This window comes from Papilio machaon, chromosome 27 (genome assembly GCF_912999745.1).
Source record: "Papilio machaon chromosome 27, ilPapMach1.1, whole genome shotgun sequence".
Lineage (NCBI taxonomy): Eukaryota > Metazoa > Arthropoda > Insecta > Lepidoptera > Papilionidae > Papilio > Papilio machaon.
The window spans coordinates 4,750,930-4,763,571 of NC_060012.1; the positions used below are offsets into that span (position 1 = coordinate 4,750,930).

Genomic DNA, 12,642 nt, shown 5'->3' on the forward strand with positions numbered 1-12,642 from the left:
ATAATATAAAACAAAACGCGTAAATGTGACGTCAGGTCAGACCTATCATGTTATACCACACGTGTTGTAATTAAATAAAACATCATTTATCATTTGTAATTTTATTTTGTTTCATATCTACTTCCTATCACAGTGTATCTAAATGGGGGGGTCACAATATTTCATTGCTTTCAATTAAATTAATTCAAATAAAAACACATTATAAACATGTTATTTAGAAGTTTTTAAAAACTAGAAAAAAAAAACAAAAATATAAAATAATATAGGCAGACTCGATTCAGTAAAGGGGCATGCACACTTATTCTAAAAACGCAGCGTTCTGTCTCACAAAAAAAACATTAAACATATTTTAACGGATAACGGACCAGCCGCAAATAAAACGGTATTGATTATTTTATACATTTCTTTAAAATATAACTATGTAATAATTATTTTAGAATTTAAGTACTTATTAAATCATTCATTTAAAAATAATATGAGCTGGTTCAAAAATAACTTTACAATAATACTTTCATGGTACCACTAAAACCAAAATATATTTATTTTCGAACCAGAGAACTATCTAAACAGATCAGGTTTTTCGACTGAAATTTTTACATGTATTACGAAGATTTAAAATATTTTTGTGCCGTGACACTTATCCATATATTGTCAATACGTGTTAAGGCAGACGAATTTTAATGTTACATTTAATTCCGTAACTTATACATTACAAATTTCTAGTTTAATTCAGGGAGTGACATAAATGCAGCGTTTTGCTTGTCGAGTGTGCATGACCCCTAACAAATACAAACTAATATTACAGGAACATTTGTATTAAGTATACTTGATTTATTTTCTGTTATCAGGCGATTCGGTCATTCAGGCTGGAACAAAAATTATAAATGTTATATTAGGTATGTGATCTTCATCTTCGTGGACATTCATACAACTCTTATCAGTCGTCACATCTGAACTCCCTTACGCATCTCACACATTTCAGACAGTATGAGTAATCTATACTGAAGGTCTTCCTTAGTGATCAATTAACGACTGTGGGTATGATATTTAAAGAAGGAAATCAATAAGAATGGTAAGGTGACAGTTGGTCGAGTAAATATTTCAATTTGAGGAATTTAAGTCGCAACAAGTGACGTTAAAATGTGACATTACTTAGAAATTTTTTTGTTAAATTAAATTTTGTTAAATTCCTGGCAGCAATTTGATAAATGCGATGAAATCAAGTGTTATGTTTTTTTAATGTCACGTTTTATTTCGTTGAATGAGAGAAAGAAGATTTGTTTGTTAGTAAGTATGAAAGAGAGCGACTCACTCGCGCGGGGTAGACGAAAGTGGTGGCGAGCGTGCTCCCGAACATGTTCGTCGCACGGCAAGTGAACTCGCCGAGGTCTGTCCAAAGCAGAGTAGATATTATCAGCTCGCCCGAACGTAGCACCTGATAGAACAAAAAAACACATTAAAAATTGTCGATTAACCATAATGATAGAATTTGACATTATTACAAATTCATAAAATGCGCCTACAATTTTAATATAAGTCGAATTTGATGACGAACATTTGCTAAAAATTTCCATCAGGTGCTGGTCAATATGATTTTTGAATTATTTATTTAATATGTATTACATAAAATTGTGTTCCTCGAATTACAAAAAGGGTTGGTAATACAGAATTTTGAACAATGCTTGGTAATAATACTATAAGTATGGATATACCTTCATTCTTGGGTCGTTGCCGACGGGCCGGCCGGTATTGTCGCGCCAGGAGAACATAGGACGCGGGTGTCCGCGAGCGCGACACGGCAGCACCACGTTGCATCCGATGCAGTCCACTAGCACTTTGTACGTCACCAGGATTCGCGGCGCGAAAGGAAGCAGCTTATTGCGCTCTGATAGGTCGGTGCTGCCATCTGTTGGTGAGAAGACTCACTTAATCTTCTTAAACGGAACCAACGAGAAAAACTAATAAAACCTATACATAAGCATTAAAGCATTTTGTCCGTTTTTAAATGTTTAATAACATAACAAACTCTAACATTACAATTCGCTATTCTGTTTACACTAAAATAAACAGCATCAAGCTACCATCTGTTATCTGAAAGAATACGGTGTGGAGTCCTAACGGCGTTAATTTCTATAAATCGTAAATTACTCTATAGTGCATAACACAGATCGAGTTCATACCTCTAAGCGGAACATATTATACATCACTTACTTGAGTTATAGACTTTAGTTGAGGCACGAAGTGTGTTGTGTCCCGCGACCGCCAGGCAGGAGTACTCCGCGCCCGCAGCGCCCCCCGCACGCACCAGCAGCGTCGACGACACACGAGCAAGGGACGTAGGATTCGTGTCTATTATCTCGTTAGACTCTAAGTCATACTGAGAGAAAAAAAAACATTTTTAAGAGACAAATCAAGAAATTCAGGGACACAGAATTTATCACTCATTTATGTAAAACTTAATGGTTCTTAAATAACTTAAAACATCTTAGGCCCCTTAGCGGGCTCTTAAACTTAAATATGGAATGATCTACGTTATTTGTAACTTAAACGATTTGACGAATTTTGAACTTTGAAGTATCATTCTATTTGTATAGTTCCACAGTTTGCAATATAATTGTACAGTTATAAACAATTAATAAACAAATTAATCCAAACTTAGTATTTTTTAAACTATGGCTTCTTTGGGTAACTCACCTCATAAACGGGCGCGTCGTTTTTAAACCAGTGTATAGATGGCGCTGGAGTACCCACAGCTTCGCATGTCAACTCCAGCGGGGCTCCAGTCGAGTGGAAGCTAACAGGGTTTGGCTTCTTTATTAGAGCTATGAATTTCTTTGTCGCCTGCTTTGATTGCACTGTAAAGTAATAAAAAAACATAAGTTAATACAACAATTTCTTAGAAGTTATTACAGAAGAATTACGATATAACTTATTAAATGATAAAAATTATTTATTTCCTCCTTCAAATTTTAATTAACATGTGATGCTGTACCAATACTTATTCTCATAGTAATAAGTAAGTTTATTATTATATATAACTTACTATTTAAGATATTATTATCCAATTCCAATAGTTTCATGTGTCGGTTGACATTTGAGGAGCGACCCCCGCTCAGTAGCGCCGCGGCGGCGAATAGCAGAACTAAGTAGAACATTGTTTCAATACTTTGTACTAGGAGAGATTCAAGGTTATATTTGTCTGAAACAAAAAGAAATAATTATAAATTTATATGAATATTGTAAAACAATAATTAATCTATATTAAAGGAAATATATTAATAAGATTGTGGCTGATTTTCGACTTGATTCGAGATAATTGGCGACTTGTTTCTTTTTTTCATACGCCAAGGGTCAACGAAAGAAAACTATGTTGTAGGGGTGACGACATTTTCTACCGCTATTGCCGCAGTGTACCTTGTCTATTTTAAATTTAAAAACCATTTTATAATTATTTGATACGAGGGTTAAAAGAGATAGATTTATTTTAAATGGATTGAATTAAAAAGCATCTTCAATCCAAGAGTAATCGAATCGAAAATTATTTTAACTACTTTAAATAAAAACGTTACATTAAAATTATTCGATAGCCTTGTAAAGATCAGGTTTACTATCGCAATAACTATTTTTAAGTCTATTAATTTGAACCGAATAGATAAAAAAACTGTTAAATTAAATACCGCGGATAATCAAAAATGGTACGAGATCGGACATTAAGCAAAAATTCATTCGACTAATGGGTTCAGCCATCAGGATATAGTTAAAATGGAATATACAAGTATACGTAGTCATAGATAGATTTCTGACTTCGTAACATCTCAGTAGAATTGTATTTAATAAGTTGGCAACACTGCAGGCGGTAGGAAGCAGCGGAGTGCATCCCATCGTTAGCCAATGTAGCGTCTAAAAATATTACTTCCTAAAGGACGTATACAGAATTACTTGTAACCGTACAGCTTCATAACGTGACAATTGTATACATATTGGTAACGTTTACAATCGCCTCAATCGCCAATTTTTTCCCCATAGAATAAAAACGCCAAATCGCCAAATTTGTTTCTGTGGATTTAATTGTCTTCAGATCGGTAGTCGAATGGAGGTAGTCCCAAAGGGAATGGGAAAAACTCAACATCAGCAATGCGATCGTAAAAGCAGATGCGTTGCCGGTCTTTAAATTAAGGTACCTACACTCGCTTCTTAAAGGACCCTAAGTAGAATTTAATCCCGTCTTACTCGTATCCTCTTTCTCACAATCCATGCTTTATTCCGTCTTCCTCTACCTTTGTAGCAATCCACATTCAAACTCATCGCTTGTTTATGTGATCATCATCACCGCATATGTATGGACAGAGGTAGTAATAGTAAGATCTCATTACGACTAACGATAACCGTAGATGTAAATGAATATTGAAACAGAAAAGTTGAGGTTAATTAATCACGTTTTCTATATATATTAGGGTTTTTTTATATTGAAAAATCTAGCGCTTGACCACGATCCCAACCGATGAAGTGATGATGTGGTCTAAAGATGGTACGAGCTTTGTAAATGCCCATTCACTTTACTCTTGAAGGCCCCCACATCGTACTTGGACGGAAAAACTGACGCCGGCAACTTATTCCAATCCTTAGCAGTACGCACAAGGAACGATGATTTAGGTGAAAATTATGTGATATAAAAAACCAAAATTAAAAGTTAAAATGTAAACCATAGGTTTATAACTAGAATTGATTATATTTGAAAAAAATAATTATAACATATATCTTATTTATTTTTAACATTTCAGCTAAGGTTAATGATCATTGTATAACGAGCAGTAAATTAAAAAAAAAACATTTATCTTTGAAAAAAAAAACAGAACTTCCAAACACTCTTACAACGAACTAAAAGTTTATATTACTGAAAGTTTTTTTTTAAATTTTAGTATCCGAAGTTTAAACGGAGTTTACGAAATTCTTATAAGTTTTTAAAACCAAATGACATGAAAGTTTACTCACCAATAAATCGATCAAAACTTTGATATCACAGATTACCAAATTCTGAATGAAAACTTTAGAAATAAAACAAAAAACACAATTTTTCAAAAACGGTTTCCGAACGGACGCGATGCACGTGTTTTAAAAAGATAATAAAAAAAGTTGCTGTCAAAATGGCTAACTTTCTAGACACATGTATACACGATAAGAGTCCTGAACTAAATGGACGTGCGTTGTTTAAGCTTGCTTTATATAGGCGTTGGTTGGATGGGATGACTTAAATTTTAAATTTTAATTGATTCTTGCACGCAGTCACTAACGTGCTTGCGCGGGAAATCTGTCACCATGCAAAGAAAATTAGCGCGCCAACTTGTCTTCTTGTTTTCTTAATTATTTTTTTTAATAAAATTTAAAGTAGACCACAACGTTTATCTATATTGCTAGAGTAAAAGTTGGAGACAATTATTTAATATTTTAAATAATAATTAGACAATTCAGAATATCCATTCGTCTAAAAATCGTATATTGGAAATTGCAACGAAAAGAGTTTCTTAGTGAATAAGGTTATTTGATCTTAACTTTCTATTTTAATTATTTACTTTATCCATTACTTAATCCTTTAATTTTATTAGTTCTACAGAACTGATACTGAAACAATGAAGTATTTATACAATGTAATGTTTATGAAAATTGTTCTCAATAGATGGCGTTAGTGAACTTAGAAAACTTCAATAAACGAAAAGCTTTACTAAATTTTTAGGAAACTTCTACACAACAATATGTTTATTTCGATAGATATAAAAATATATGTAATTTTTTTTTTACTGACGATAATAAAGTAAAACTTAATAAACCGCGTGTAAAACCAGTATTAATAATATACATTTTTTTTAATTAAAACGTGAAATAATGGAAATCTTAATGCTATAAAGTTATTAAATGTTAATTGTATAGAAGATATTGTATTACCTGGTATAGTTGGCACGTCAAACACAAAAGTACTCTTGTTATCGACGTGCCAACTGAAATACCGTTTACCCTTCCTCCGAAATACATGTACTTATTACCACTTACCATAATCAGAACCCTTAAAAACAAACAAATGAAATATTTCAAGGTAATTTTCAGGTAATGGAACAAGATTTACAATTCATATGACACCTATATATACTGTCTTGACCATGGATGGTACATATCTGACGCTTTAGATTTTTAATTGGCTGGCACGTTTTAGATTAGGTTTGATTCAGATGAAGTAAAGTATTACAGTATACACTGTTGAAAAACTTATTCACATTCGTAGATAAAAAAAAACGTCTTTCTGAACCAAAGACATTATTCTATACAGATTATGGCTCATTAAGAACCAAACTGTACGTTAAAAAAAACTTGAGAGGTGTCAAGGGACACCCGGATGGAAAGCAGTTCCTTTCGATTAATTAGTGAAGGAACCAATGTTTATTCTATGAATAAAAAAACTTAAGTCTTCACAAGAAGTACATTTTTTATTTCTATGAATTTTCGTTATATATTGTCACTTCGTTGCCATGGTGAAGTAGCGCTCATTCGTCGTTAACATACTTACTATAGCAAAAAGTGTCGTGACAACTTTTCGTAAGAATTTTTTCCGTCTAGCCCCCTTTCACAACGCGCGATAAGGAACTTCGTTCCAAAAACTCTACTACTGGTAGTGTTACGTTTATTAACATAAACACTTGTCACAGACATCACAGACTATGTGGGATTATGTTTAAAATTATAAATGAGAGTGCTCGTAATGTCCACTCTATAATTAGTATTATTGAATCTCTTTGTTCTCATGGTTAGAGGCCAATTTACTTACAATGCTACTTGGAACTTAGATAACTTATCATTGCGTAAGCTCACATGCATGTCTGCGGTTCTAAGTTACCCAAGTTAGGGGTGACTAGGCCATAGACAACCACGCTAGTAATGCAAGTTTGATAACTTCATACACCATACCGTAAGAACGTCGGATAAATGTACGAGTACATATGAAGTTCGTACATCACATTTATATATGTCGGGGATCGAACCTGGACATGTAGTTTTTATCCGGTCCGGTTAAGCACTTAAAATCGCCACCGACGCATCATTTCTCTTCTGTACTAGCTTTTACCCGCGACTTCGATCGCGCGAATTATAAATAGATAAAAATCTAGTGATAATCATAGCTTATGTAATGTAAGTTGCCATTAGGCAAAAAAAAAATTAAATAGAAAAAATACAAATCTTTCCTCTTGTTAATACCCTGAAAGCATAATTACTTTATTAATAAACATCCATTTTCAAGTTTTTTTTATAAGAGAAGGGGTCAAACGAGCAACAGGAACACCGAAGTGTTCATCGACGCCCATGGACATCTGCAATACCAGAGGAATCGCAGATGCGTTGCCGGCCTTTGAGATGGTGATACGCTCGCTTCTTGAAGGACCCTTAGTTGTAGCGGTTTGGAAATACCACCGAGGACAGACCAAAGGTAAAAAGCTACGCGAAAACCGCACGGTTGCAAATATCCCTTAGAAGTAACTTGAAAATATTCAAATTAATTTTCAATTAATGCGTCGTAGTTTTCATTGTAAAGAAAAAACGAGAATCGATGTCGGGTCGCTTGATTTCCAAATCGACGAATTGAATTTTAAATCCATCTTCGAATGTTAATCGATTCTGTATTCGGATTTAGATCGAATATCGATTTTAAAACATACCTATACCTAGGTTGATTGTTTTTTAACATTATTATTAGCAGATAATTTGTATAGCTTTTTTCACTCACAGACATTGAAAGAGAGTTTTTAATGAACTAATTGGGACATCCTGTATTAGATTTATATACTTCCAAGTATCTTAATAGATTATTATATATCTATATATCAACCTCGCGTCATTTAAAATCATGGCTTCTCCAGAAATCTCTTTATAGCTATGAAGAATTTTTTGACAAAAAAAAAATTATTCGTGATCATTTTTAATCAAATAATTTTGTGTAAACAATATCTTATTTTGTAATGAGATTTTATTATTATAAGATATATTTTATTACTTTTACTTTTATGACTTGTAAATTTATATTTTACCAACATACCAATAAAATTGTAATTGTATTTTATACTGTAGTTAATATAGTCAACTTTATGTCCTCACGACATAGTCAACCACGCTTAACCAGTGTGGACAGATTGACTAAATATCTTTGAATTTTTCACAGATATGTACAGATTGCATCACGATGTTTTCCATCAACTTTTAGAAACTTAGTCACAATGCATAAAATAAATAAAACATGGACTATCTAAATGTAATTATGTTGAACCGAGAAACTAATTTTACATAAATTATGTCTGTCTGTCTTCTGGACCGATTATGATGGGAATTTTACTGGAAAGTAAATAATGTGTGCGTAAGTAACATAGGTTATTTTTCTATAAATTAAGCTTTAATGAAGTCGCAGGACACCGCTAGTTGAGATAATACAGTTATTTACAATAATTATATTCGACTGCCTTAACGCTGTTTCACATATTTGTCTCTGCGTTTTTCAAGGAGGACGAAAGGGATGTCAATATGTCACGTAAGGGGCCGTTCATAAAATACGTTCGCATACAAGGGGGAGGGAGGGGTCTTGCTGAGTGTGACAAGTTGTGACAAGGGGGGACGGGGGGTCTACGGCAACGTGACGTTCGCCGTTCATTATTTTTCGACATGAGCGCTCTGTCGCGCGGCTCTAGCAGCGTTGCGATATTTAAATTTTATTATAATAACTAAATAAATATTTTTCATTCTCAAAATTTATGTACTATCATTTGAAATTTATCATACTAAGGAGGGGGGGGGGGTCTTAGTTTTTGTGACGGAATATTTCTAGGGGGGTCACAGAAAGTGTGACAGAGCGTGACAATAGGGGGGAGGGGGTCAAAAAAGCTGATTTTAGCGTGACGTATTTTATGAACGGCCCCTAAGTTCTACAGTTTGATAATACAAAGAATAGCGTTCACACATCCTTATTTCATTCATAGATTCGTTCTTTGTTCTCGATCATTCTACAAAGTTCATTGACCTGAATGAGTCATATGAAGTTAAATAAAGCATTCAGTAATTCAGCGAACGAATCGGTTTTGATTTCGTTTCGTGCGATTCAAGAATTTTCTAAAGGCACCTACACATTAGCAAAACAAATCGTATTTTACTTTATCATTCATAGATGTCGCCCGAGACTTCGTCCGCGTGATATTAAAAAAAATAGTAGCCTATGTTCTACCAGACTATGTTTTATATCTATGCCATATTTCAGCGAGATTTATACAGCCGTTCTGGAGATACCTTCTAAACATTCATCTATACATCAGCACATTCGCATTTATAATATTAGTAAAGACTAGCTGTCGCCCGTGACTGCGTCAGGAATTAAAAAGAAAACTTGCCTATATATTCTTCCAGAATATGTTCTACATCTTTGCCAAATTTCATCAAGATCCGTTGAGCTGTTCTGTAGATACCTTCAAACATCCATCCATCTAAACATTCGCATTTATAATATTAGTAAGATTTTATTTGTATGAAAATTTAACTAAGATACTATATTATAGATAGATATATTAAATTTAATTAATTTCCTGCGTACACATTTACTGTCATGTTCAAAGTTACACTACGAAGTCCCTTAGTGTGGTTTTACTATGAGTGACACTTAGTGTGGTAAATAAACATATAACAAATCTAGCAGCATATTGTGTATGTGTCTTAAATGAGCGTCGTTACATTAATTAATGTTTGTATGTCTAATTTTGTATGAATCGTAAACATGCGTAGTTTGTGTCGGATGTTGTAACTTGAGTAGACACGTGTCTGCTACGACGTAGACTACAAGCTACGTAGTGCAAAATTCATCTAATATATAAAATTCTCGTGTCACAGTTTTCGTTGCCATACTCTTCCGAAACGGCTTGACCGATTCTCATGAAATTTTGTGAGCATATTCAGTAGGTCTGAGAATCGGCCAACATCTATTTTTCATAACCCCCCCCATTTTTTAACTGCGTGCGGACGGAGTCGCGGGCGACAGCTAGTATAGATATATAGTTATTTTGTTCACATATTTTACGCTTAGATTTAATGTGTTTTCTAAAATATCAAATAAAATCAATTTTGATTGATTGAATGATTTTAAAATACAACAACAAATTACTGGCAACTTACAATGCGTTTTTTTTTTTCATTGAATTCATTTCGTTCTTTATTTTAATTGTCAATTTGAATAAATCTGAGACAAATTTACAGCAATTTATGTTTTTATCGTTCTAGTTAACTATTAAAAGTTTAAAAAAAGAATATTGAGTTAAACCTGGATAAGAGAAAGAGAGAGAAAGTCCAAGGGATCTTAATATTCTTCTCGCTTATAGAGGTTCTCTCTAATTCAAGTTTCTCGCTCCAAGAGGTCGTTCGTTGGGAACAAACTTGCGGTTTCACTCTTATCTTAGTTCTCGCTTATTATGTATCGAATGTATATTTATATATGTACTTCGGTAGAAACTCAAGGTTATTCAAAATTGTTTTTTTTTATTCAGACTTCATTACCATTGTGTTTATGTTTACTCGATGAGGTATAATGTAATACAATGTAAGACGCTTACAGTGTGGTTACATAATCTGCAATTGACTTCGGTCAAGGTTACATTATATTGTCTGTACTCTGGATTCAAAACAGTAGGTGCAATTGAAAAGAAAACAGCGATCAAGACATTTTACCATTCAAAACTTTACAATTGAACAAAAATCTACTGACCTTCATGAAAACGGTAGATCAGACGATTGCAGTTGCGATCCTAAGATAAAAATGTTGTGCCATATTTTTAATGATTAGTTTAATAAGGTTATAGACGAGCTAGGAAATAATTATGACTTTGTGATTATCATGAACATTCCGTTGCGAAGGGATCACGCGCGTTCACTTCTTGTGTAAAGGCCGCTACGCACGCCTTGGCAAACAATGACGAACAACAAACTTGAACATGTGCATTGATTTGCTTGTTTTGTTTGGAGTTCGCTGTTTTGGCCAGTGATCGGCGTCTCTGCGGTTTTTGAACACAAATCAAAAGATGTTCGACAACGTGGTGTTACTTGCCTGTGTTCGGTGTTTGGCACGTGTTTGATGATTGTGGCTGTTTGTAGCAAACACCAAGGATCTGGAGCGGCCATCGTATTTTTTTCGTAGTGCATAATGTGATCAGTGATGGGTTCAAAATATTGGGCCGCGTGCCATTCTATCGTTATCATTGTGTGTTGGCTTTATTATAACTACGTGTAGAACGTTTATTATTAGGATTATTAGGATATGGCGCGATTAGGCGACCGCTCAAGGCGCTGGACAGATAGGGACGCCACTAGTTTGCGTCACGTAATCCTCAACACCAATGCCACCCCAGCCACAGTAAAAAACGGGGCATATAAATCTCGTTTAGGGCGTTAAGGTAAAACCATTGCTGATTACGTATTTTGAATAAGAGATCTCAAATTATAAACGGTTGTCTGTTTATTTCTTGACCTTATTTTGTTGTTTATAAATAAAAACGAATATGAAATCAGGAAACAAATGTCTAACAGACGATTATGTAATTTCTTAATATCCTTTTTACTATGAGAGTAAGACATGTTGTGAATGAATATTTGAAATTAGAATAACCGTCATTTTATACTTTTTTAGGCGCCATTTTACTTTGCGATACTGGCATAAAATATGTTAAATTCACGTTTATAAATTATGGCGCGGGTTTATTTGAAACGCATATTAAAACGATGCACAGAATTGTGTTAACACGAATAAATGTGACAATCGGCACGTATCGTCATCGACAATTATGACAAAATTAGTTTTTTTTTAATATTGAATAAATTAGTGCTTGACCACAAACACACTTGATGCCAAGTGTCTATGTGATCTAAGGATGGTACGCACCTTTGTAAATACGTAATCTTGAAGTACCCTACTCTTGAAGGCACTTGCGTTATGTGACAGCCACGTAGTGTTATGGTGTACTTTACGCCCGATAGAGGCGCTGCTTTTAACACTAATTTTGTCGATGACGATTCGACTGCAATCACTATTTCCTTAAATGATATAAATTACAAAAGGCTGTGCAAATGTTTGAGGAAAAGTCGTTGAAAATTCTAGTCACGTATAAGGTAAATTTATACCTAGGTATAAATGTCGCCTGCGACTCCGTCCGTACCGCATTAAAAAAACTTAATAAGTAGCCTTTGTGTTCGTCCAGAGTATGTTCTACAATTGTGCCAAATTTCATCATGATCTGTTGAGCCGTTCCGAAGATATTTTCAAACAAACATCCATCCAAACATTCACATCTATATATATAAAAGAAAGTCGTGTTAGTTACACTATTTATAACTTTAGATCGGTCGAACTGATTTAGCTAAAAATTGATGGGGAGGGAGCTTAGAACTAGGAGACGGACATAGGAACTTTTTTATCTTGTGTGCATTTTTTTATTCCGCGCGGACGGAGTCGCGGGTAGAAGCTAGTTTATAATATTAGTAAGATAGTTATAACATGTAACTCAAGCCATTTACGTGATGCTAGTCACATAGCGTATGTCGTTTTGTATGATGTAATGAGTACGGACGTTTCTTGACTAT

The 12,642-nt window shown here is 34.0% G+C and overlaps 1 protein-coding gene across 3 annotated transcripts in view; it reads right to left on the minus strand.

Moving 5' to 3' along the window:
• Positions 1–544: 544 nt before the first annotated feature.
• LOC106711042 (neural/ectodermal development factor IMP-L2) overlaps positions 545–12,642 on the minus strand; it is a 47,125-nt gene continuing 35,027 nt past the window's right edge. The window contains exons 1-7 of one of the 3 annotated variants that reach the window (XM_045684755.1): positions 4,993–5,172; positions 3,044–3,199; positions 2,695–2,855; positions 2,212–2,377; positions 1,713–1,906; positions 1,313–1,435; positions 546–866 (exon numbers count right to left, since the gene is read on the minus strand). In XM_045684755.1, the coding sequence (XP_045540711.1) occupies positions 858–866; positions 1,313–1,435; positions 1,713–1,906; positions 2,212–2,377; positions 2,695–2,855; positions 3,044–3,155 (765 nt within the window). In that variant the 5' untranslated portion in view covers positions 3,156–3,199; positions 4,993–5,172 and the 3' untranslated portion in view covers positions 546–857. Of the gene's footprint in view, positions 867–1,312; positions 1,436–1,712; positions 1,907–2,211; positions 2,378–2,694; positions 2,856–3,043; positions 3,200–4,992; positions 5,173–12,642 lie in introns of those variants that run through there. The other 2 variants (XM_045684756.1, XM_045684754.1) reach the window with 2 other exon arrangements.